General features: G+C 30.3%; 1 protein-coding gene across 9 annotated transcripts in view; it reads right to left on the reverse strand.

The window, feature by feature from the left end:
* Positions 1-612: 612 nt before the first annotated feature.
* LOC139511957 (extended synaptotagmin-2-like) overlaps positions 613-27,768 on the reverse strand; it is a 43,122-nt gene continuing 15,966 nt past the window's right edge. Inside the window, exons 7-22 of one of the 9 annotated variants that reach the window (XM_071299175.1) lie at positions 26,929-26,984; positions 26,255-26,378; positions 25,397-25,496; positions 24,038-24,108; positions 22,610-22,695; positions 22,059-22,107; positions 21,520-21,609; positions 15,880-15,963; positions 13,998-14,015; positions 12,087-12,248; positions 11,236-11,388; positions 10,235-10,527; positions 7,206-7,304; positions 5,449-5,580; positions 4,555-4,710; positions 613-3,897 (exon numbers count right to left, since the gene is read on the reverse strand). In XM_071299175.1, the coding sequence (XP_071155276.1) occupies positions 3,831-3,897; positions 4,555-4,710; positions 5,449-5,580; positions 7,206-7,304; positions 10,235-10,527; positions 11,236-11,388; positions 12,087-12,248; positions 13,998-14,015; positions 15,880-15,963; positions 21,520-21,609; positions 22,059-22,107; positions 22,610-22,695; positions 24,038-24,108; positions 25,397-25,496; positions 26,255-26,378; positions 26,929-26,984 (1,740 nt within the window). In that variant the 3' untranslated portion in view covers positions 613-3,830. Of the gene's footprint in view, positions 3,898-4,554; positions 4,711-5,448; positions 5,581-7,205; positions 7,305-10,234; positions 10,528-11,235; positions 11,389-12,086; positions 12,249-13,997; positions 14,016-15,086; positions 15,111-15,879; positions 15,973-21,519; positions 21,610-22,058; positions 22,108-22,609; positions 22,696-24,037; positions 24,109-25,396; positions 25,497-26,254; positions 26,379-26,928; positions 26,985-27,768 lie in introns of all 9 variants that reach the window. The other 8 variants (XM_071299174.1, XM_071299173.1, XM_071299172.1 and 5 more) reach the window with 8 other exon arrangements.

A 27,768-nucleotide genomic window follows, 5' to 3' on the forward strand; every position in this document is an offset into this window, starting at 1 on the left:
AAAGGCAATTTTGCACCAAAGGGAGATAATTTGGAGCTTTTTCAATGATATAAACATTTTAAAAGTCATCTGGGGCCAAACCAAATCGATTTTTTTGGTTGATTTTTGTACCATATCATAAAGTAATAACTAATAGTGTAATAAATAAAATTTGTAATGAAGAAACAAATGTTTAATTTTTTGCTGAAATTTTTTTACACGCGAGCCTCCTTAACTATTATGTCTATTTGTTTTGTTCACGCATTGTTGTCAATATTATAGAATTTTATGCGATTGTCATAGAAGTGAGAAGTTTAGCTAGCTTTTAAACCAGATTAAATCCACCATTTTCTACATAAGGAAATGCCTGAACCAAGTCAGTAATATGATAGTAGTTTTTCATTCTTCTGATGTGTTTGGGCTTTTGTTTTTGCTCTCTGAAATAGGACTTTCTGTATTGAATTTTACTAGGAATTTAGTAATTTTGTTATTTCACTTTTTTTCTTTTTTTTAGTATTACTCAGTTGCTAAACCCAACCCAGAAATTATAAGTTCACACAACTTCCACAAGAAAACAATACTGAGTGGGCTTCTAAAACAAATGTGTAATTAACTAAATAGATAACTAATGAATACTTTGGAAGAAGTTTAATTGGTTAGGATACTACCAACCGCTAAATATAATCATTTTGTGTTTATAATATACCAACATTGTCACAGTTTTGTTACATAACCAACATCAAATGATAAAAAAACATGGGGCTATGGACAAAGATTATTACTCCTTAATACTGGGACCAATATACTAATTTACAAGTACCTAAAATCATAGAAGTTTTTTGCAGTTGTTAATCAGATTTCACAACCAATTGGTTCAATCATAAATTATCAGCTGTTATAACCCACAATTTTAGTAATAACCAGATTATTTTTAGTTGATAAGTGATTGGCTTCATATACTACGAAGAAAATTGTAATGCTAACAAAACAACAAGACAATGTTGTAATATTATAACACATTGGGATTTTATAAATGAGAAATATATATATATATGTATAAAACTAACAGAACACAAGAACTTTTATGTAACAGAAATTTAAAGAGGTTTAACTGGAAAATATAAAATTATCATATCTACCGGAATTAATAAGTGCACCAGGGTCAAATGGTAGTTTTATTCAGAATGCTAAAAAGATATCTTCAATTTTTCTTGTTTACATGAAATAACAAGGTTATAATTGCAAGTTCAAGTGAACTTCTTCATATTTGTTATCAATATTGAGAAAAGTGCATGTTAAAAAAAAAGAATACCCACAAAGTTTAACATATTTATAAAGAAAATTTCAATAGCAATGCTTCATTATATACCAGAAAAATTTATGTTAAAATCTTATTTAAACACTGAAATTAACAAAATGCAGTTTTTAAAACTGGTCATATTTCCAAAAAAATATACAAATTGTAAAACCACACTTCGTACAATTCCAACTGTGCCTATTTAATAGCAATGAAGATTAATAACAATATCAGGTATAGGTTAATACCATAAGTGACCAGCATGCTTCTCTTCTAATGTATAAATATAATAGTGTTCACATTTCATAAACACTGGAAAGAAAAAAATTCTGCAACTGATATGTTATTTAAACATATAACATTACTTTTGAAAAGAAATTAACACTCATATCACAAATATCTGTCATGAATAGAAACTTTTTGTAAAAAAAATGATAAAAATATTACAATACATTAACAATAACATATATTCTTTAATCACAGATGTGAAGTTTCAAAGCAATCTTCATAACTTTTCCATAAGTGGATAAAAGATTTTGAAAAGTGGAAGAGTTGGGTTTCACCAAAGCATTTTGACAATACCATGCATTATCCTTTAAAAAAAGTTATGTTCTTTATAAATATGTTCTCTGTTAAGAGACATCACAAAGTTTAGCTAAAATTCTTAAAAGTTTCAAGCAAATAAGTAAATATCAGAGTTTGAAATAATGATTTTTTTCAATTCATATTTTGGCCTCAACCTCATTCTCTACTTATATGAAATTTTCAAATGAAAAAAAACCCTTAAAAATATATTTTCAAAATTATTAAGGCTATGTGTAAATAAAATAACAGCAATATTTGTAGATCAATTGTTTAACATAAAGACCAACAGGAAATCTTTATAACAGTTCAAAAATTAATAAAATGTTTCTTGGATCTGAAACCTCGACTAGAAAACTGGCAAGTTTTATCATTTAAATGCCCAGATGTGTCAAGCCTTCTAGCAAATCTAGAACTTTTTTGTATTTGTTGATTTTAACTAGAATACAAAAACAAAATATTATCTAGAAATTGCAGAGTGAATTGTCATTTTGTACCATATTTTGGCACTGATTAATTTTTTTCTTCAAGATTTAATAGATTGATTGTTGTTTGCTCAACATCCAATAGAAATTACTGCAATCAAATTCAAAACAAGAACAAAATTCAGATCTAAGGAAATGGTGTCATGGAGAGTTGACACCCATTTTTATTTGAGGAAATATTTTATTGAAACAAGAGACTTTCTGGTCTATAGTTACAAATTATTACATCCTTGTTTTAGCCATTAGTGGAATAAGTGATTGCTCAGCAGGAATTGGCCAATCTGATTTTCCCCAAATCATTACGGTTAATACATATTATCCCTTCTTTGTTGATCTGTATAGCTATAACAATCTAATAGGTTAAAAGTAATAACTGACGATAAATAACTCTTAAAAAAGAGCAAAACTGTAGATAGCACAATTAACTAGAGACCTCTGAGCATGTCCAAATACCATTCATATTAAAAATATCACCATCATTCAAAATTTTAAATTCTACTCAATGGTCATCACTTCAACTATGCAAAAATCTAGCACTGTTTAGGAGTATTAGTATAACTATGGTACGATATAAATATATACATATGCTTTGAGTATATTCAGATATATTAAATTGTATAAAATTAACATAAAGAAAAACTAATCGAAACAACCTATACATCAAATTGTTTGTCAACAAACTGATATCGCACAAAGTACTTGAAAATTCCCCAAAAAAATATTACAAAACCCTCTAAAGGGAGCTAAATAGATCACGTGGACTTTCATTTCTATTATAGCATTAATAGCACTAATGGCACAACCATTCTATAAAGTTTTGCATAGTAAAGTATACTTTGTTTTTCATAAGACAGTAAAATTAACAATAATTCTTCAGATTCTAAATTGATGATAATTTAACACCTAAAAGGTCATAGTAACAACAAGTTCATAAAAACAAAATAATTTAGACATGCTATTCACGTTCATTTGTTAGACAAATAAGAAAGGAGTATTTATCTTTCAAAAATAAAATAAACATTCTCGCTAGGAGAAAATCGATGTAATATTTCTTGCATACGTTAAGTGTAAATAAAATTAGAAAAATATCAACATAAATTGTGCATAAAACTTGCATAATAATAGGCATACTTAAACAAATTTCAACATGAAAAGCACAAAATTCCAAATCAGATGTCAGAAATTTACTCAGGCTCTAAAAATTCTGTTCCACATAATGACCAAACATTTCTGGCTTATGGTTGTAGTACTTCTACAAATTCAGTACAATTCTAATTGTTCCTTTCCAAAAAGAGAGTAAACAACAAACAGGAACTTTGCCAAAGGACAGAGAAAACATGAATCGATAAAGAAGGAACAAATTTTGTCACTGAATGCAATGAAAAAGTACAAAGACACATATATAGATAAAGTTCTAAGTTATAACTATTGCAATTCCCTTTATCAACCATACAAAGACTATGTACATCAGATCTATGTTAACCAGTCTACAAGTCTGTTTCTGAAGGCAGTGATACTGGCTTACAATCATCCTCATCAGGCTGCAGATCAAACCTGTAATTAAAGCAATAAAAAATATAGCAAAGAAGTGAATCTGTGAGCTACTACTCACTAATGATACCCCGCCCAAACAAAGTATATAGTAAACAGGAAGTTGTTGAGTGATGAATCTGAAAACACATCACAAGGTAAAACTGACTTGCATAAACCTAGAAATCCTTGTGTTGCAGTTTTTATGAAAAATGTGACGAAATATTCTAACTTGGCTATCATGCATGTGTAAACTGATACAAGTGTTCAGTAAACAGGAAGTTGAGTGATGAATCTGAAAATGCCTCACATGGTATAGTTGTCTTATATGAACCCTGCAACTAAATTTCAGAAATGTAGTTCCTGAGAAATGCGACGAAATATATTCATGGGATGAAAAAGATATTCTCAATAAATTGCAATAACTTATGAATACATTCAATCTAAACAATATGGTGCTACTCTTTTTTTTACATATAAAAAACTCTATATTTCAGTAAAATATTTGGTTTACTTGCTACATACTTTGAATAAATAATTAAAAATGAGGGAATTTGACTTGTTATTCCCTAATTGACCTGATAAACTATAACCTACATTAAGTTAAGAGATGTATACCAATATACAAATATCATACTTTTAATTTTATACATGTCTTTTTCATACGATTACAATTCTTACCAATGAGTGGCAGCCTTTGTTTGGTCCATGTTTCCCAACTCGATCTGAGCAATTCCTATGAACTTCTTGTTTGAGGTATAGAAAGAAGTATCATTCTTTATAGAAAATTCTAAAGTTTTGCTAGACAGATCAGCTTGTTTCACTGGGAATTCAAATCTGTAAAATTTAAAAGACAGTCAATTATTAACAGCTCTGAAATGTTGTATCAGTATCTCAAAGGCTTAAGTACTGTTATAGGAGTTGAAAATGTCTCTATAATAAATATGCAAATAAATTTTGAATGTGTCCAAAATGCAGAAAATGAAACATTATTCTTCCTTCACAACAGACTAAAAGTCTTTAATTTGCAATCACAATTCAGATTATTAATAGGAAAGTCCAATTCAGTATTTTTTTAAATTTTGTAGTTCTGTGAAATATTTGATCAATGTTGATTTTTTGTTTGTCCAACGACAAATTTCAAAGACCAAATAACTAAAGTTATTAATTTTTCCATTGATTTTCAAATGCCAAACACAGTAAATTAAAGCTTATATCAAGGAACTATAAAACCAAAAGTATTTTGTTTCAAGTTTTTATGGTGGTAAGTTGTGTTTATTGCAATGATCTTATGAAGGAACTTCTATTTCATGATGACACTAATCTTATTTTTAAATTAAGAGCATATGCTATAAAACCAGGTTTAATCGACCGTTTTCTACAATTGAAAATGCCAGTACCAAGTCAGGAATATCACAGTTCTTGTCCATTCGTTTTTGATGCGTTTTGTTATTTGATTTTGCCATGTGATTATGGACTTTCCGAATCGATTTTCCTCTAAGTTCAGTATTTTTGTGATTTTACTTTTTGATAGTTTTGAATGTACTGGCAGATCCTATTGATCATTTAACTTACGTTTCGTCCCAGACAGGATTGAGAGTATTTTTGATGATAGTAGTCTTCTTTTTGTTGGACTTATCAGGCAAGAGATACATCTTAATATAAGGATCGGCTAAGTTGTCGTCTGTATCACATGGTATCAAATTCCTGAAATGAAATAAACACTACATCATAATTATACATAAATAGGGTATACTGTGATGGTACTTTTATTCCTATGTATTGATTTTACTGGATTTTCAAAATTTCCTTATTTTAAAAAAAAAAATTTGAATTTGTGGATATTATTAGAGCATTTAAGTTTTAAATGTAAATTTTACATTTTGTTGGGAATTAGAATTCCTGGTTAAACCCAATAACAAAAATTACGAAAAACAAAAATACTTTCAAAGTATATATTCAAGAATAAAATAACATAATATAATAATGACATAAACAGATTCTTAAAATTAGGCAGCCATATTAATTGCTTAGTTTTCGATGAAATCGGATGAAATGATTTTTTAAAATAATTGACAGTCATAATACAATGTGACATGTGGAGTATTGTGAACTGGATGACATCTGAGTCATAGCAACAATTGAAATGGATGTTTTGGGCATATGTTTTGAATCCAAACATTCCTAATTGATGTGTTGGAAAAAAATAACAATGTGATGTTATTAACTAATTGTGATAAGAATTTGACCAATCATGTCAATTTACTTTTAATTATTTGTATATTTTGATTGCTGTCAACTCCATTTTCTATATACTGTAAATCAGGTTATTTTCGCAGGGTGTAAATTTTTCTTATTTTTTGTGGATAGAACAAAATCGCCAAAATAAATTTCGCCAATTTAAAAGTGCATGTGCAAAGGTATTGATAAAAGTTTTGAATCCAAAATATTAACCACCAAAATATTTCGTATACCTTATTCAATGAATATCGCGAATTTTTACACCCGCAAAAAATTAGCCGTTATACTGTATACACGTGCTTCAAGGGCAGACCTGCCAACTATCCTGATTTTCATCCCTCAACCTGAATCCAGATATCGGGATCGTAAAACAAGTCAAAATCCTGATTTTCTCAAAATATATCGAAAAAAATATTTGGATACCGATTTTGAAGTTTTTCTGATCAATTTAAAAAAATCTATAATTTTACCTGGGGACATATTATGACACGTTTACAATCCTACACTATTCAACGATCACAACAGGTGTCATAATTTGTTGTTACAAGTAATCGGATTACCTGATGGGTCATAACAATCCTCAAAATTAATTAATATTATTATTTGTAATATTTGTAAACAGAAACTCGGTCAGCTGGCCTTTCATTTTTAATCAATTTATCATACGAGCACAATTTGCATCAAGTTTATCATAGTCCCTTAAAAATCTGGTTGTGCACTAAATCCCCCATGGAGATTTTCATAAGTTGGCAGGTCTGCAAGGGATGAAAAGAATAAGAAGCTTGACAGACCTCTAAATCTTTTTTTTTAGTGTAATTGGATTGCTGTAATGTTAATGTATACCCCAAATTATCTCTTTTGCTTCATACACATTTTCACAGGGGTATAGACTAGTTTGAAGAAACTGAATTTTTAGTATAATTTAAAGCCTCTCAATAAGTAAGATAAAGTCTCTGAATGTCATGAATCAATTTGTTTAAAGAATTTAAGCTACACTATGGACTGAAGTTAATTCTGAACAAATGATTTCCTTCTCGTCTTGTGCAAAACCAGTTTAAAGTAATCCTCTCAGCTTTTATAAGTATACTTACACACATTTATGTACAACTGCAACAAGGTTTTGTCTCTGAGTAGAGTAACGTAATGTGATCTGTATCCTTCCACGGCCATATAATCCTCCTTGGTTACTGCTAAACAATTATACGAAAATAAAATGAGTATTTAAACAAAATTCTCAAATGATCATACTAATCTCTGAATTTTTATTTTCTATTCATAAAAAATCTTACTTGGCAATTGATTTTTGAAGCAACTGTTCTATGAAATATAAACCCTTTTTTTCATTAATTTTTTTGAAATTTTGCTATTGATGTTTTTTGGCTACTTCAAATATGCTGTATCTTCATGATCTTTAGATATTTTCATATGTACAGTAAACATCACAGGAAGAAGTTGTTAAATTTTTTTCAGTTTTAAGCATTAAGATGAGCTCTTATTTTTTACTCAGCTGCCTTTCATTTACTTCAAACATTATTTACTACTACTTGTGTTGTACTGTTACAACACTTAACCTAACATATAACCAGGTGCTCCGCAGGGCACAGCTTTATACGACCGCAGAGGTTGAACCCTGAACAGTTGGGGCAAGTATGGACAAAACATTCAAGCGTGATACAGCTCTGAATTTGGATTGTGATCAAATTTTTGACATTACATGATATTTTTTTACACAAAACAAATGTCAAGATTTTACAAATCAATTAAAGATTTCTTCTTCAAACTTTTTAAATCTAAAATTAAATAGTTGACACAGCATAGGTTTCTGACACAGAATGAATGTGGTCTAATGAACTTAAAAGTTTTTTTTTGCCTTTGAGCAATTCACTATGCTGTTGAATATTAATCCTCTCAAAAAAATGTTTGAAGAAATTTTCTTTTTATTTATGAAATCTGAAATGAGAAAAATTAAACCCCCCCCCTTTTTTTTCCACATCCCTGTTTCCCTTTTTCCAAAACTGATATCAATTCAAATTTCTAATGGAGTTTGCAACAATAACTACTCTTTTAAATACATCATAAAATATTAAAATGTAAAATAAAGTGCTTGTTATCACTGAATGGTAAAGATTGGTTGGTAGTAAAAGTGAATATACATTGTTTATTGTATAAAACAATAAAAAAAACTTCATCAGCAACATTTTATATTGGCAAATTTCCAATGAAGTTATTAACATAAAGTTATTGGCAAATAAAAATAGAAAATGACATCATAGTCATGTCTGGCAAATGTCCAACATACATTATCTAAAAACATTTTAGAAAAGATAAGGAAAAAAAGCTTCATCAGCAACATTTTATATTGGCAAATTTCCAATGAAGTTATTTACATAAAGTTATTGGCAAATAAAAATAGAAAATGACATCATAGTCATGTCCGGCAAATTTCCAACATATATTATCAACTACTATTCTATACAAAGAAAGATAACTCCAATTGAAAATTAATTGCTATTGCACAATATTGTGCAATTAGATATTTCTTGCTATTGTGCAATACTGTGCAATTGAAAATTTCTTGCTATTGCACAATACTTGATATGGAATCCTGATTTGGATTAACTTGAAAACTGGGCCCATAATCAAAAATCAAAGTACATATTTAGATAAAGCATATCAAATAAGCCCAAGAATTTAATTTTTGTTAAAATAAAACTTAGTTTAATTTTGGACCCTTTGGACCTTAATGTAGACCAATTTGAAAACTGGACCAAAAATTAAGAATCTACATACACAGTTAGATTTGGCATATTAAAGAACCCATTTATTCAATTTTTGATGAAATCAAACAAAGTTTAATTTTGGACCCCCATTTGGACCAACTTGAAAACTAGGCCAATAATTAAAAATCTAAGTACATTTTTAAATTCAGCATATCAAAGAACCCCAAGGATTCAATTTTTGTTAAAATCAAACTAAGTTTAATTTTGGACCCTTTGGACCTTAATGTAGACCAATTTGAAAACGGGACCAAAAATTAAGAATCTACATACATAGTTAGATTCGGCATATCAAAGAACCCCAATTATTCAATTTTTGATGAAATCACACAAAGTTCAATTTTGGACCCTTTGGGCCCCTTATTCCTAAACTGTTAGGACCAAAACTCCCAAAATCAAACCCAACCTTCCTTTTATGGTCATAAACCTTGTGTTTAAATTTCATAGATTTCTATTTACTTATACTAAAGTTATGGTGCAAAAACCAAAAATAATGCTTATTTGGGCCCCTTTTTGGCCCCTAATTCATAAACTGTTGTGACCTCAACTCCAAAAATCAATCCCAACCTTCCTTTTGTGGTCATAAACCTTGTGTTAAAATTTCATTGATTTCTATTAACTTATACTAAAGTTATTGTGCGAAAACCAAGAATAATGCTTATTTGGGCCCTTTTTTGGCCCTTAATTCCTAAACTGTTGGAACCAAAACTCCCAAAATCAATCCCAACCTTCCTTTTGTGGTCATAAACCTTGTGTCAAAATTTCATAGATTTCTATTCACTTAAACTAAAGTTATAGTGCGAAAACCAAGAAAATGCTTATTTGGGCCCTTTTTGGCCCCTAATTCCTAAAATGTTGGGACCAAAACTCCCAAAATCAATCCCAACCTTCCTTTTGTGGTCATTAACCTTGTGTTAAAATTTCATTGATTTCTATTCACTTTTACTAAAGTTAGAGTGCGAAAACTAAAACTATTCGGGCGACGACGACGACGCCAACGTGATAGCAATATACGACCAAAAAATTAAAATTTTTGCGGTCGTATAAAAACTACCCTAACCAAATCCTAATTTAGTTCAAGCCTGCTCTTCAGTGGTTGTTTTTTGTTGCTGTGTAATATATTTGTTTTTCATTCATCATTTTGTTAGTTTTATCGTTTGAATTGTTTTACATGCATTCTGCAGCTGACTGTGAAGTATTGAATTTGCTCATTGTTGAACACTGTACTGTGACCTATAGTTGCTAATTTCTATGTAATTTAGCATCTTGTGGAAAGCTGTCTCATTGGCAATCATGCCACAACTTTTAAAGGTAATTTATTCAAAAATTATATTAGTACATACGAGGGAGATTTCCTCTGCCTGACATCTGAGTCCTTGATGGGTGTGGACGAGTCCATGGGTGGTATTAACTGACCCTCTGGAAGTTTGCTAGACACTTTGTTTACTTTTTCTACTTTTACTACTTCCACTTTCTTAACAACAGCTGGTCCAGCCTTGGCAGTCTTATCAGCTGGAGTGGCAGATTGCTGTGCGACTGGGTCAACAGAGGATTCTTTACTCTCTAATGTTTCCACAGGGGTCTCCTCTTCTTCCTCCTCCTCAATGTCTGCCTGGTTATACTCAGAGGTAAGAACCTAGAAAATAGGTTGATTATACTGTAAAAGCAGAAATTTTAGTGGAGGAATTAATATCTTTTAAAATATCCACAAAATTAAAACCCCCATGAAATTTAACCTACATATAATATCACTTTTGTTGGTAATAGGGTGAAATTGCCGCGATCATACACTTCACCCTACTATCAACGAAATTGGAAGCAGTACCTCCCTCGGAGCGAAGCCAGTTGAATTCGTACGGGATGGCCAGTGGGATGTTGTCCAATTCGGAAATGAACTGACATTTTATGATCTACTTTCATCATTTCTACAATATTACCACTAGAAACCTCAATGAGACCAACTACACAGACATATAAGAATAGCAGCTAAGCACATCGTTAATAACTTTATTGACTTACTTTCACTTTTAACTATACTACCGGTAGATTCTTATTTTACTTTCACTTTCTATTTATATCTATAACGTCGTCATAACAACTTCAATTGTTCGGCGAACCACACAACCGCAAAATTTGTACTTCACGGTTTGATTTCATATGTAATACTGTCCTGAAGACGCCACCCTTGTTGGCGAAACATGTCGACCAGAATAAATTCTTACAATAAGGTAATTGATTGGTGTTGTTATCTTTATTGTTTTATTATAATATTACTAGAGTGAGTTTCTTTAATAATTATAGTTATAATGCATCTTTAAGTTTAAGCCTAACCATTTATACTTACTCTTAGGCACAACCTCATTCGAACTTGAGCTTTTGGTGAAGGTGAGTTCACTAAATTGTAGAATTTATCAACAATTAGGTCTGGTTCAACCAAAAGGTTTTTCAGTGGAACTTTCAAGTTACCAATTCTAGTCTTAGATTTACTCTCCCAAACCTGAAAAATAATAATCACAAAACAATCATAATGTTTTTAAGGATTTTCATTTTATTGCAAATATAACCAATTTCAAATTTCTTTGTTTATTGTTACAGCATTGAAAAACAATGTCAGATTAATTGCTAATATACAGGTATGTTCAATAATAATCATGATAATAATAATAATGTGTGTATGTTTATTCTTCATTGTCTAGATGTATAGGGGCAGGTTGTTATCTCATAAAACATGTTGGTTTTACACTAGTAATTTTTGAAGCCCTTTATAGCTTGCTGTTCGGTGTGAGCCAAGGCTTTGTGCCAAAGACTGTACATTGACCTATAATGGTTTAATTATAAATTGTGACTTGAATGGAGAATTGTCTCATTGGCACTCATACCACATTTTCTTATATTTATTAACCCAATTTTGCGCCTGTCCCAATTGGGAACTTCTGGTTTTTGTTAGTCTTGTATGGTTTTTTTACATTTTAGTCCATTTTCATGTTTTAAAGTGAGTGTAATGTCCATTTTCACCGAACAAGTACACATTCTTGTTTAGGGCCAGTTGAACCTTGCCTCCAGAATGCAAGATTTTCTCGCTGTTCTGAAGAACAATTGGTAACCTTAAGCTGTTTCCTGTGGGTTGGGTTTTTGTCTCTTTGACACATCCCCCATTTCCATTCTCAATTTAATTTACAGTACAACAGTTCATACCTCTAATTCCAAAGTCTGTAAGTTTGGATTGTGGACCAAGAACCTAAAGTTCTGTTCCCATCTTGGTTCATCTGTGTCGGCTTTTATTCCACTTTCAAATTTACTTTGGCCTAATGACAATTTGACGTAAGGACTTGGCTCCGACATGGTTTTCTTTGCCCTCTGAAATACAAGCAAACAGATTACATTTTAACAGAATCTTAAAAGACTATTGAGAGCATTACCATTGTACGAAACATTAATATTACGAATAATGTTATTTGATTGATTAGATTTTCAGTCTTTAATTTCATAAACTTTTCAAAGTTGCTATCAAAGTGTACACTGTTCAATAATAAACTACACAGAAAAAGACCTTTCAATATTATATTTACTACTGAACAGGTACTTACCTTTAGATTTTGAAATTTATGTTTTGAATTTTCAAATCATATTTGTAATACAACAAAAACATATTTTGACAAAAGTAGAAACTGAAGTTATGGAATTTTATTTATATTGCAAACAATTAACAACTTTTCCCGACTACTGTAAACTTATTTTCGCGAGCGATTTATTTTTGTGAGCGATTTATTTTTGCGACTTTCACAAGTAGAAAAATAATGCGAATATAAATCGTCGCGAACATCTAAAGCTTGGATCTTTCATTATTAAACTACATTCGGTAAATTACCAAATCGCGAAATTAAATTGCCGCGAAGTGGGCTAGAAAGGGTAAAACGCGAAATAAAGTATCCACAATTTAGAGCTTGGAATATTGCATAGACACTTGTCCATGGAAGAAGACTGTATGCTGATATCTGATGTGGTTTTTTTTCTCAGGTTACTGCCTCATTATCATATTAGCCCAAGCAAATTTTTATAGTTATGAATACAATAAGTCAACATGGAAGAGTTGTCTTTCATTGGTTCAAGTGTTATATCTCCCATTCTTTTGCTTTGATGAAATATCCCAATCATTTGATTAGAGTAAGATGATAATAAATAATTGATATCTAGCTGAAAAAAATCAATGTCCTCAGCATAACATGCACATTTAAATATATGAAAAAATGTTTATATGATAAATGTTCCAGATTCTTATTTCAACATCTAGAAGCACATGTTAGTGTATAAGGCTGTCGTTAAAAGTTGTTCATAAACAAGATGCAAGTGACAGGAGTCTCTCAGGAAAAATGATGTTACAAGTAAGACCACAAAATTCATAGATAACATTAGCATGCAAGATGCAAAGGTCATACAGTCATTTTTATCATGATTTAAAATGTATATTTAACAAGTCATACCTATCCATTCAAAATGATATGATCAGGAAAAAAAAGATTGGTAAATATTCTACCCCATAGAAACCTTAGTTTGTATATACAGACAACCATGATAATAACACTGCAGTAGGATTTCAGTCTATTCAAAATTCACAATGCAATAGTTTGGTGTATTAGAAAAGTAAGCTAGGTTTAAATTGTAATACATCTAGCCTAAATACCTCGATCACCAGCACAGTATGCAAATACTGCAGATTTAAAGTTTTAATGTTGATAAGCATAATTAAGTGTAAATTGCTGAAGTAACATGATGGATTGAAGATAAGCATCTGAATCAGAAGTTTAATAATAGGCAATAGCACGATTCACTTTACTAGGTGTCAGTCTCAAGTACTGGTTTGTATCAAATCTATTTTTGACACATACAGTTATCAGAAGATCAATTCATATTATTGCGATACTCACCAACTCACATTATTCCCATAAGTAAAAACCTCAAATTAATATCTGAATTAACTTAATGCCTTTTAACCAATGTGTCAAAAATCATTTTTTAGAATCCTATATGTACTGAAGACTGACTGGTACATTTTACTTCAAGACAATAATACATGGACACTAAGACAATACAATAGCAAGTAATTACCATCAAATAATTGTTTTTCTAAAACACAATAAAAAAGAGCATTGATACTTTACATGTGAGCAAGATCATGAATCTTGTGTATTGAAGATACACCAATGAATTATTAATGTTAGGTTATCAAGAGATTCAAAACAAATTTTTGGAACTAGGAAAGTTGAGAATTTACTTTCATATTTAACCCTCTTCATTCTTTATGTACCTTTCCAAAGTCAGAAGCCTGTAGTTCAGTGGTTGTTGTTGGTTCATGTCTGTCATATTTTTTTTTATAAATTGTTCTGTTATAAATTCGGCAGTTAGTTTCCCAATTGAATTGTTTTATATTTTTCATGTCAGTGCCCTTTCTAGCCATCTAAACAGTATGGGTTATATACAGTGGCCTATAACTGCTAACGTCCACTTCATTTGATCTTAAGTCAATAGTTGTCTCATTGCAAATCAAACCACATCACCTTATTTTTATATTCAGAAGTTTATTTTCTAATTCTGAAAGACGTTTAAAATATATCATTATGTTTGAACATTAAAAGAATATAACAATTTTCATTTATGATCCTATCCAATACAAATGGTCAGACAGAATAAAATTCAAACAATAAAATGCTGCCCTACTTTTGTAAGCAGGGCATTAAAATATAAATCAACATCAAAATTGTTGTGAACTGTGCAGGTTTTGAGAAACAATAAAATTAATACAGTGACATCACAAAATTTTTTAAAAAAGTAATTAATAGTTGGAATTTTCAGTGCTAAATCTTCATTTACAATTTCAAGTTTTCATGCAATACTGTTTTTACAATTTTCCTTACATCAATTTAGTTCACATTTGAAAATATTCTCTGTGTTTTTATATATATATATCTTTTTTGGCAAAATCAAATTAGTTGAAATTTTTGTAAAACATAAACAAAAGTTCTTAAATTACTAAAGAATGCTGAATTTTCCTTTTGCTTACATTCATATCATTATCAAGTTTCATCTTGCTAAATTAAATGGTCAAATGTATTGGTCAGTTATCTAAAACACTGCACAATTCAACACACAATATTAAACTGCAAAAATAAAAACTCTTTTATCAAAGCAAAAACATACCAACATTTTGGTTCTCAAAATATACTGTTAGAATGAGCAAGAAAATCTGAATTCTGAACATGCATGTAACAAATTCATTAGATTGTAAATTGACAAATGTATGACAGTTAGAAAACAGTGTTTTATTTCAGAACTTAGTGCAATATTAGTAGTTTTCAGTATAGTCGCACACATGGAAAACTGCCTTAGTTCAACATTCATTGTTGATGGAGTCATTTAATATTCAATCAGATTAGAGAATGGTGTAAAAATTACTATTCCAAATACTTTAGATTCTGAGATGATGAATGAATGATTTACAGTGAAAACTCAATTATTTTTTTTTCTGTTCACAAAACAAGCAAAAAAATATTATTTATCATTCACAACATTGCACTCTGAAGCTAGGTCATAAAGTGTTACTAGTAAAATATTCAGCTTATATGTACAGCAATGAAAATCAAATTTGCACAAATTATGTTTCACAATAAGACTATTATTGCTAGTAAACCAACATGAATTTCTGCAAGTGATGTAAATGATCATCGGATGACGTTAGAATAATGAACAACTAAAGAATATGTCAATACTTACTTAGTCCGTCGGAATGGGACGATAAATGGCTGACCCGTGTTAAGAGAGAGCCATATCTCTTGCACGTTAAAGACACCCTTGTAGATTTCGAAAAAGAGTAGGCTAATGCCGCTACAAGGCAGCACTTGCACCCGTAAAGTGGAAAGGGATTTATATAAGTTGCAAAACTTGTTTCCCAATCCACTATAAATAAATATGTTTAAACTAAACTAATACTTACAGGCAATTCTCTGGCTGAGTCCAGATTAACCATCAATAAACAGCATGACAAATCATCGCTAAGTTTATTCCTCAATTCCATCTCCTTTATTGTCTAAAAAACCAATAGTTCATAATAAAGTACAGTAGCCATGTGACCAGTAAAAAGATAAATATCAACATACTTATTCATATATAGGTCTCTCAATCGATTTTTAAATATAAATTTTAAAGTAATTTATAAAAGCAGCAAATGTAACTTTTTTTTAAATTGAAGTACTTTTTTTGTTGTATATATAAGATTTCATTACACATGTTACAAGTCTTTTTAACTATTCTACTCCTTCATTCATACATATAAAGAGAATATGCCCGAATAATTATATGTCAATAAAAGTGTAATTTTAGTAACTGAAAAGAAACAGCATTAAAAGTAGTCAGAGGTGAACTATCATGAAACAATCCATTCATGTTTTTTCCACAAAACAATAGAATGGCAGTTGTACTGTTTAGTATTTTAGTTTTTTAATAACTCCTACAAAGAACTCAGTTACAAGAACAAGAACAAGTTAACTCTTATTCTATTTCTCTTTTAGTGTAAGAGAATTGGATTCCTATTCAGTTCCTGTAGAATTCCAGTCGGAAAACAATTTTTCCTTTGTCCACAAACTTAAACCCAAGAAAAACATGCATAGATAATAAGCTGAACATGTCACATGTATTAATAGCCCAACCCTCTACTTTCAAAATCACACTTCTCCCCAAACATAACATGTTAACGAATATTCCCGAACCATAAAAGCCAATCAAACATATACAAATATATATATAAAACCCTGTATAACTTGTTGCAAATCTAACATTGCTGACATATAACAGAAACACAGAACAAATGAAACACTGTTTGGGATTAAGCGATTTTGTAATAAACACACATGAATTAAAAAGCTCATTACGAGTTTAATTTTAATTTTCACTTCTATTTGCATCTGTTGAATTCAGGTGAAGGTGTTGAATTTCTTGAGCTCATGTTTACTATTTGATTTAGTTTTCAAACTATTATGTGCATCAATCGAACTTCTTGTTGTCATAAAATTGAGAAAGGAAATGGGGAATGTGTGGAAGAGACAGCAACCCAACCAAAGAGCAGACAACAATAACTTTGGTAAAAATAGCTAAACCAATGATTACAAGCAAATGATCAGGAGTCAAACAATCATTAAAAATTCCTGCCTTTACTCCTAATCCCTCTTAAATCTCAACAGATCCTGATACAAAGTCTCCCTATCAGACATTTCCAGACTCATCGCTCTCTGCCATCATTAACACTCAACTATTTAATATCTCTGCATTTTTTTCCTTCTATACATGTAGATTTAATCTATATCATATTATACAAAGATCATCTAACATACACTTACTATTTTTTTAGATATCATTTTTAAGTGCTAAGAGAAAGAAAAATCTGGCTGAATAAAAAAGTGTCTAGTTTTATATCTCAGCAGAAACCATTATATAGATCAGCAATACTAAGACCTGGAAAGCATGTTTAAAGTAAGCATACAAACTGAATGTTGTGTAGCAATTATGTATAAAAAAATATAGAATAACAAGATGTAATAATACAAATCACTATTTCAGATTCTAATGTATTCTGGGTAACATTGTCTATCTTCTATAAAGTCTTATCCAATGGATATTTTAGGTAATTCCTGGGTCCTCCACCATGTTTGATTGCAAAATAGCAGAAAACAATGCAATTGGTCTAAATCTTTAATGAAGTATTTAAATTTTAAGCTAGGAATGAATAAAATTTGTAAGACTTTTCAAAAAATAAAAGAAAAAATTATTTGATTTATCTTATAATCATGACTGTTAAAAAAAACCACCCAGAATATTTTGTATTTTTCTTTAAATTTCAACTTTTGTAAAATGTACAGCAAAATTACCATGATTACCCAGACTCCTTTAGATTTTGATATAGTGAAGTGACTACGTTATAGGTTTCTGTGCATCAATGAAATCACGGAGGGGATGATGTTGTTTGCTTTATATGGCAATTTTGAGTTCAGCCTTGTGTACTTTTAACAGCAAGTTAAATCATTTTACACAACCCTTTAACCCTTTCAGGGACAATCATAAGGTAACATGTTGTTTGGGGTAAAATTCTAAAAAATCATCATTGTGTGAATCTTTTTCTTGTATATTCATAAAAAAATTATTAACTATTTTTCAAACTAAATTCTGCTCCTGTACTTTTTTATATATGTCAACAACTTTTTATAATTTGTGCCATTTTTTAAAATAAATTTTATTTCCATCTTTTAAAAAAAAGAAGCAAATTTGGCTTTTGTTTGATTAAATTTTTCCAACCAAAAGTGGTATGGTCTTAAACATTAATACACTCAAACCAGTCATAAAATTACCGAAGTCTAAGCTTATTTAGTTTATATAGTCTAAAAAGAAAAATCACACTACATCTAAATAGATACATGTATCTAGTGTCTTGGAAAGAATCTTTTTTGAGTGAAAAGAGATGATAACCTGTAGATGAAATTGATGTCATTTTTGGGGAACTTCATCACTTTTTAAAGATTTTCATGCTGTTGTATTTATTAACCAAACTTGTCCATCAAATAAGATCTTACGGTGACCTCTAGATGTCAATATTAGTTAACCTGTATGTATTGTAGTAATGCTGCCGCATTATAATTTTTTCCCCATAAAATAATTGTACCAATGAATGCACCAAACACAATGTTAACTGTACAATAAGATTAAAACTATGTTGAACAAAAATGGGAACAATCTGCTTTATGTCAATATAACTTTGACCCTAGTCATACACATTTTCCACGAGTAAAATTTTACAGTCAGATATTTTATTATTTTCAAACAAATTTAAGCCTAAATTCAACAAGTCCTATTTTTGAAAGAAAATGTATTTACTCAATATTAAGTTGATTAATATTGTGACATGATAAATGAATGAAAATGAATGAATTCACAGCAAAGGTAGATAACTTCAACAAACATGTCAACTTACCAAAAATATCAGATAACACAGGGAAAATTGGAAAATAAATAAAAAGAGAGTTACAACATTAACATGCAGTGGTGGGTATTGTAGAATTAAAATAATTAACAAATATTTAAGTGATGAAAAAAACATTGCACAAGATAAAAAAAAAAAACAAGTATTTTATCTAAATTGAAAACTGCAGCTCATGCTCTGAATATCTATAAAAAAAAATCAAAGATGCTTGGAATATCTATAAAAAGATTTAAAGATGCTTCAAATTGGACGGAAACTTTGAGTATCTTATAAATAGAACGCAGCTTAAGTTTAAATGCATTCTGTATATTTGATTCAGATGATATATACAACCAGTCAAGATGTACATAAAACTCACAACTAACATAAATGGTATCAGTCCTGACCACAAACAAAATATAATGAAATTATAACAACATTTCTCATTCCATAATACTTTATCCTAATGCTGCTAGCTATAAATAACCACATTTCAATTAGCTGAAGTACGAAAATTAAGTTTCTAGGTTGATATCAATATACTGTAAATTTAGAAATGAATGCAAGCATTTTTAATATTGATAAGTAAAAAATGGGAAATCAAATAATGTGATTACACACATTTTAAGAAGGAAAATCATAAATGAAATTATAATTGCGTGGTTTTATTATTGGGAACTTGATACAGTTGCATTTTGACATTAATTAAAACACTGCAATAAATTTCCTAACATACAGTATAAAAAATTGACGATAACTTGAACATTATGTTGTTAATCTTGTTACATAAAGAACAGATACTCAGTGTTCTCCCCAGGATTTTTTTAAGGCGCAAAATTCAAGGGCGCGTAACTCTTTTTTTAGAGTGAACTTTTGTGATCTGAAGCAATCAGTCATTAATCCATGACATGCAATATGAATTATAATGCTTTGTGTTATGTGTTTGAGAATGCAGAGTATTTAATAATGAATTACAAGAATATATATATATATATGAAATAAATTGATTTTAAACACAAAAGTTATTTATAAGTCAAAATATAAATATTCATCTCTGTACTCTCGGCTCCTTCTAGGGATAATGTTTCAAGATAGTGTTATTTTGTTGGACAGTCTGTTCCTCAATTTTGTCTTTATCCTCTTTAGGGTTGAAAACCCCCTCTCACAATACCTTTTGGTTATACCCCCTTTAACATTTGTAAGCCATGAAAACTCAGTCAGCCACTTGTCATTGAAACCAGAAACATGGTGCTTGCTGTTATCACTTGCTAAAACTTTAGCTAGGTTGGGATTAGGAGAAGCAATGACATCTGCTTATACTGACAGTGAAGAGGGAGGTGTATTCCCCTTTTCATTAGAAGTCATTATAGGCTGAGAGAAAAAAACTTCTACTTCCATCATCTGCCTTTTGCTTAGAAGTCACCCTTTTGTTATTTGCAGAGAACATGTTCATTCAGAATTAATAAAATCGAATATCATATGGTTAAGATATTTGATCATATTTGGTATACAATTTTTTAAAACAAAAATATGTTAATGAACAGCTGACAAGTTTCCGTAGTTTTACATTACGCTTCCGTGTGTATTATTGTTAAAACCTATCTCTGGCAGATAGATATAAACGAAACTTTGCAAGTTTTTTAAAGTTAAGACCTTTGAAATTATCAACTAGTGACATTATATAGAAGCTGCAGCAAATTCGATGTTTAATGATCATTTTATTTCTAAAAACACGACAGTTTGAGACAATTTACCTTGCAAGTAACATTTTTTCACTTTATAGTAAAATAAATCACTTCTCTTTAATCAAAGTTTATTTTATTTTTTTCAATTACAAATACTCTCATTCATAATTTTCATCGTAAATATCTTTAGCAATGTGTATTCAAATTTATCACGTGTATTCATCACGTTCATTGGTCGTGTTAAAATATATTCTTCTTCTCGACAAATGAAAGAATTCGTTACTTAAATGGTCAAGTGATCACACACACAATGTGTAAATACAATGTATTTGCGATCTATTTCTTCAATTTCTGCACTGAAGTTTTTATTTTTTTTAATTTTCTTCTACAAATATCTTTCTTCTTGATGATCATGTACGCTATTACATGATAACATAGTCCGATAAGGCTGAGATAAGCGTGGCTCAGGTAAAACTAATTATCAGTTATTGCGTAACACTGACCGACCTCTCAGCGGTGATCAGCAACTAGACAATTTTCACCAACATTTATAATGAAATTGTGAAAATTAACACGCTGCGGGATCAAGTATTAAGGGACAGCAGACAATTAAGACGCTGCGGGATCTTCGAAAATATTATGAAGGCGCTGCGGCACTGCAGCGTCATATCGGCCTGGGGAGAACACTGATACTTACAAATGTGACATAATTTTGACATCTCTAATAAGAAAATAATATTGGTTTCAGAAAGCCATGTCTTTAATCGTTTTATAGTGTTTTCTGCTGAATTAATGTCTAACTTCAGAACAACATTTATTCTGTTTAAATACAAATAAGATAATACACTTCTTTTATTTATCCACTTAGTTTCTGTATAAAATAAAATTAGTTATCTTGGGTATATAAAACTTAATCCAAAAAATAGTAATAGAGGATTCATACCTTCTCTAAGATGAGAGCATTCTTTGACAGGTACATCCATTCTAGTTTCAAATTAATGCGACCTGTTTTAACATCTTCTAATGGTAGCCACTGAAATAACAAACAAACAACATAAATCAATAAATCGTTTCAATCTCCATTGTTTTCATGTAATTTCATTTTTATTTAAACCTAACTTTTATGTATGAACTACACATAAGAGTTCATGGTTTATTTAATAAACAAGTGAACCTTAATTTATGCATGAACTACACACAAGAGTTCATGGTTTATTTAATAAACAAGTGAACCTTACTTTATGCATGAACTACACACAAGAGTTCATGGTACAATTAACAAACAAGTACACCTAACTAAATGTATGAACTACTCACAAGAGTTTATGGTTCATTCAACACCCTAGTGAACCCAACTTTATATATATGAACTACTCACAAGAGTTCATGCTTCATTTAACAAACAAGTAAACCTAACTTTATGTGAAATGTGAACTATACACACAAGTAAATCAGTTGTCAATATTTATAACCAATACTTACCGTGTCCTCTGTTCCCTTCTCTGCTGCAGTTGAAATAGGTAAACTTGTTCTGCAATAAACAATTTATATAATGAGGATTAATTTATTTCCATGGAATAAATGAAAAATTGTATCTTTGTGGATGTTTTATATAGTCGTTTTGCCAGTCAACAAACAAGAATGTGTCCCAAGTACATGGATGCCCCACTCGCACTATCATATTCAAATTAGAAAGATCATTTCATAGGGAACATAAGAAATAAGTTTCAAGATGATAGGATTTCAACTTCATCAAAAACTCCCTTAACCAAAAACTTTAACCTGAATCTTCATTATCATTTTCTATGTTTAGTAGACCGTTCATAAAAAACTACCTTGACCAAAAACTTAAACCTGAAGCGGGACGAAATGACGGACAAATGGGCGCACAGACCAGAAAACATAATGCCCCTCTACTATCGTAGATGGGGCATAAAAATGTACTGCCAGTCTGACTCTTTTAAGTAACTTCCATATAAGTATTTGAAAAACATAATTAATAAATAATATTAATCTGTATTTAGATTACTTACGTTCCAATGGAATCGTCTTTACTTCCGGGATCTTCATCACGAACTTCAATATCCAAAAGCTGTCCATCTTTGGCATCAACAATTGTCTATAAAACAGAATGATCATGAATAAAAGCATGCAATAATTTGCATTAAAAAAACATCTGAGAATTGTTGCTTCGTTATAAGCTTTGCAAGCATGAAACATGACAAAAAGCTTTATGCTGTTCCAATTTACTGTTGTACAATAACTTACTTTTGCGGTATGGGCTTTGCTCATTGTTGAAGGCCATATGATAACCTATAGTTGTTAATTTTTGTGTCATTTTGGTCTCTTGCAGAGAGTTGTCTCATTGGCAATCATTCCACATCTTTTTTTGTATTTAAAAGTCAGAAATTATTGCATGCATTTATGGTTCCAGTACAGCCACTGCTGACTTATGGAATTAAAAAACAAACTTAATAAATGCTATTTTGAACAAGGCTGAATTCATATAATGCAATCAGATTTAAAAAAAGTGTTTTAATATCTGCAATACTATCAAATCACATTACAATGCTTGCATTCTTTGTATTCTGTCTACTTTTGCTTAGTTAAATATCTTATGTGATAACATACTTTAAACCAACTCACTTTAAAGAGCCATTTAATTACAACTTTTGCAACAATTCAAAATAGAATGAATTCAGAATATCTATATCATATAATAAAGATACATTGTATATGTCAAACTAGGATTTTCTCTCTTTATATGAATGAAATAATAAAGTTAGAAAATCACAAAAATAAATTGCTATGAAATCTGCTAGAAAAGAATTTGTAGAACATAGGTTTGTTTACAGAATGCAAAAGTGGTTTAAGTCACAATTTTATGAACCTATAGACTTCTTCTTTGGGTTAATGATTTGAATTCTATTCTATTTAAAAATAGTAGGAGCAGTGTTATATAGACTATGTATACTGCTCATAAATACCAACTGCAAGGGAGTCTTATAAAACTACTATGATTCTGGAGTCAGTTTCACAAAAATACTTAAGACTAAGATTGATCATAAGTCATGAACAATTAGGAGAAAACTGTATTGTATTTTAAGCTGGTATTTGCGACCATCAAATCCCCAATTGATGCCGTCGGAGCTTAAAATACAATATTGTTATCTCCATTCTATTGAAACTGACAGAAAACAACATTAAAACATGTAATAAAAATCTGTCAAATTCTGTCTGCGCTTGCACGTACGTCCCATAGCATCAATTGTCAATTGATGCCATGTCAGAAAGTGACGTTATCCAATCAAAATGAATGTTACAAACGTTGTTGCATTAGAATTCAGTATTCATGTACTTACAATCAATCTGAGTCGTAAGTTTTTTTGTGAAATCAACTCCTGCAATTTTTTTTTTACTAAAAAACTAAAATATAGTGCAATATCAATGATGAGAATTACCTCAAATATGCTGTTCCATGTTGGCTCTATTGTGTTATTAATGACGTGAGTTTTGAACTTGTAAGCTCCCACTGTAACAGATCAAAAATCATAATCAACTTCATAGTACAAGATTACATTTAAATTGGATAGTTTCTTCTGGGTTTTGTATGGTTTTTTTTATGAACATTTAAAATTTACAAACCTGTCTTATCAGAGAGTCCTAGTCAGAATCAAGAACAAATAGGCCTTTATTCAATAATTTGTGTGTCTAAATTTACAGGTTTTTGCAATTAAACACAATATCTAGGCTAAATAGGGAGAGATCCATTTGCGCCAAAAATGCGTCCTTTTGCACCTCAACTTTTTTCTCTCCAATGCTACGTTTGCGCCACATGTTTAAAAATTACATGGTATTATTTGCGCCAAAAATAAAACATACAATTTCGCCAATTAGAAGAAAAATGGCTTCCCTACTCCTGTATTCGGACTTGAATAGTTTACATGGCAAATAGGTTTCCTTTTCTGAAACATAACTTCTTCTTACTACTGCTGCATAGGTACTTCCCAATTTAATGTATATAGAAGCTTGTAACTTCACTATATTGTCCAAAAACACAAACATTGAAGGATGAAATGCATAAAATAGTTCATAAAATTCTTAATAATAATAAAGCCCATACACATGGAGGGAACAAAGCACTGTGTCATCAACATATGAGGCTGAAACATAATCAGCAAAAGATTCTGTGTTCTTCTCTATTAGCATATTTTTATTAAATATTCAGCAAAGCAATAAGTTTTATCCTCTCTCTGTACATTGACTGTCTAATGCATTTTAAGTCATCTCTCTCCAGATGTTCATCTACATGGTGAAATATCTCTGAACATTTAATACTTTTTAAGCCATCTCTCTCCAGATGTTCATCTACATGGTGAAATATCTCTGAACATTTAATACTTTTTAAGCCAAAAATAAGAACAAATATATATTACCGGTAATCATTAATATTTATGATAGATATGTGTACAGGTAAATTGGCGCAATTGATACTTTTGGAAAACAAAATTTGGCGCAAATGATACCTCTGAAAAACAGAAATTTGCGCAAAAGGACTGCTGCCGCTTAATAAGTGGCTAAGTGGTCCGAGTAGTTCAACTACAGATGCCTAAGGCTGTCAACACTGAGATTGTGAGTTGGAATCCAGCTTGTGGTAGGTTTTAACCAATAAAAATTGTTATAAAATACTAAGTTGTTTGATAAAAGTAGGACAAAATAGACCCTTGTCAAATAAAAACAATAGCATGGAATAAATATCATGAAATACCATGAAGATATAAAAATTCAAAATCCTTATAAATGTTATTCCATAGACCTACTTCTTACAACAGCATAAGGATCAGACAGACCCTTCTTCATTAATCCAACATCTGCTTTTATAAGTTCTTTAGCTCCAACCACATGAATTCTCAGTACACCCTTTAAAAATAAAACCCCAATAAGCATGAATTCAGTCATTTTCATAAGTAAAACATTACATGGAAAGTTGGAAAATTGTGTTGTTTGGGATGTATACTTGATTTCATAGTTATTTTTTGTTTTGCATACAAAACTTATAAAAAATTGTATTCTGTGGAAAAAGCTGTAAAATTACAAACTGTTGAAATTAGCTTAATATCTTTTACAGAATCTGTCAATTTTTCAAAACTTCTGTCGTGAAAATTCATTTTTTAAATTCAGATCTCAAAATTGCTTTTGATACAGTCAATTTTTAGATCTATACAAAAACATACAAAATAAGAAAATGAAAAAATCATTTCCCTGTGTTTAAATCAGAGAAATGGTCATGACATTATGTACATATTATGCAGAAAATCTGTGAACATCTGAATGTTTTGTGTGTAATGCTTATATAAGACACTTCAAACTGTCTTTCAAGATCAGTGTTAATGTAAACTATGCACTATACACTGAAGCTTACAGTATTTTCTTTTGGTGTTTACTATAGCTGCATCTACTATAAAATCAGAAATTATTGCATGCATTAATTATTGCAAATTTTGAAGAATGAACAAAACTGCAAGTTTAATTATTGGGGTTTAAGAAAAGCTAAATTTCATATTTAGAATGTGAGTTTTTATCACTGCAATACTCAAAAAGTTGCATTATTCGCATTAATAATAAAAACCTCACAATAATTTCTGAATTTACAGTAGTTCTTATTCTATTGAACTTACATCAGGCAGTGGATATTTAAGTCGTGCCAAACTGGCCAGATCTTGTACCATTGGAACATCAATCCTGTTGGGTAATACCATCAGAGCAGCAATCTGTTCTTGGATTATAGTGTCTACCATATCACTACAATAAACAATCAAATGTGGCCTCTAGTCATTGCTAATGCAAGTCAATAATTCAAAAGTTATAACCAATATAAAAGTATCTGAAATAATCCCCCATCCGCACTATCATTGTCTTTGTTCAGTGGACCGTGAAAATAGAGTAAAAATCTCTAATTTGGCATTAAAATTAGAAAGATCACATCATAAAGAACATGTTTACCAAGTTTTATGTTGATTGCACTTCAACTTCATCAAAAACTACCTCGACCAAAAACTTTAACCTGAAGCGGGACAGATTAACTAACAAACAGACAGACCCACAGACCAGAAAACATAATGCCTATAAATGGGACATAAAAATAACATTCTTTGCTTTCTTCATTTCTGATGAGAAAACAGTTGAGCCTTCATTCCTTTGGAAGTACTAGTCATTTCATGAAACTAGTAAGCACAAACTGACGACTAGATTTTTGGCAATGCTCTTTATTAATTAAGTTGTTTATTTTATTATTTACTCTTTATATTCATATAAATTATCTATTGACTTTTTCAGAAAACAATATACTGACCTTAAGCCTGGCATGTCAATGGCATTAGCTATACCAGTTAAGTTGAAGTCTAGAGTCTGTAATGTAGAGAATTATATTTACTATAAACTGTTGCCTTTTCGCCTTTGCAGCGTTGGTCAAGAAAACGTATCAAATTTTATCTAGTTATTGATAAAAATAGCATGAATTCAGAGTTTGTCTTCTACTCAAAATTTTAATCAACTTGAAACAACACAATTCTATATCGACTATTAACATAATACTAGAATTCAAGAATTGTGTTTGTCTTCACAATAGCTTCTTTTTAAAGTGTTAGACATTTTATTTTGTGTTTTAGATAATTCCAGAGTGAAAACAAAGAAATTACAAATTGTAATTTTACTGAAAATATCATCTCTGGATGTCAATTATGTCAATTAATATCATCGTTTGTTGGGTTTGTCTAGTGTGTGGAGATTTTGTGTCATAATAATAGTACACCTTATTATATATGTTGGAATGAAATACCTTGATTTCCTGGTAAATTTACACATGTGAACAATAATCTGTAGTAGTTTCACTCCTCTATCATTCAATGATGTTGCATTGTAAAAACATGATAAAGGTAGTAAAATAGACTGTTCCATGCATTTATTTCTTTATTTTCATTGTAATATAGATATTGAAAAATATTTTACTTGTGACTCTAACAACATAGCATCTTCGCTAGCCAAGGGTTACGATCCACTCTCGCTCTCTTCACCCTTGGCGGATTGAGCCAACATTTGTGAAAACAATGTTGCGCCATCTGTCGGAATATTAAAGTCACGCCCATTCCGAATACATTATTCTTGACCAATGGTAGCACTTGAACTCTTCAAT

The sequence above is a fragment of the Mytilus edulis genome, chromosome 2, assembly GCF_963676685.1.
Source record: "Mytilus edulis chromosome 2, xbMytEdul2.2, whole genome shotgun sequence".
Taxonomy (NCBI): Eukaryota; Metazoa; Mollusca; class Bivalvia; order Mytilida; family Mytilidae; genus Mytilus; species Mytilus edulis.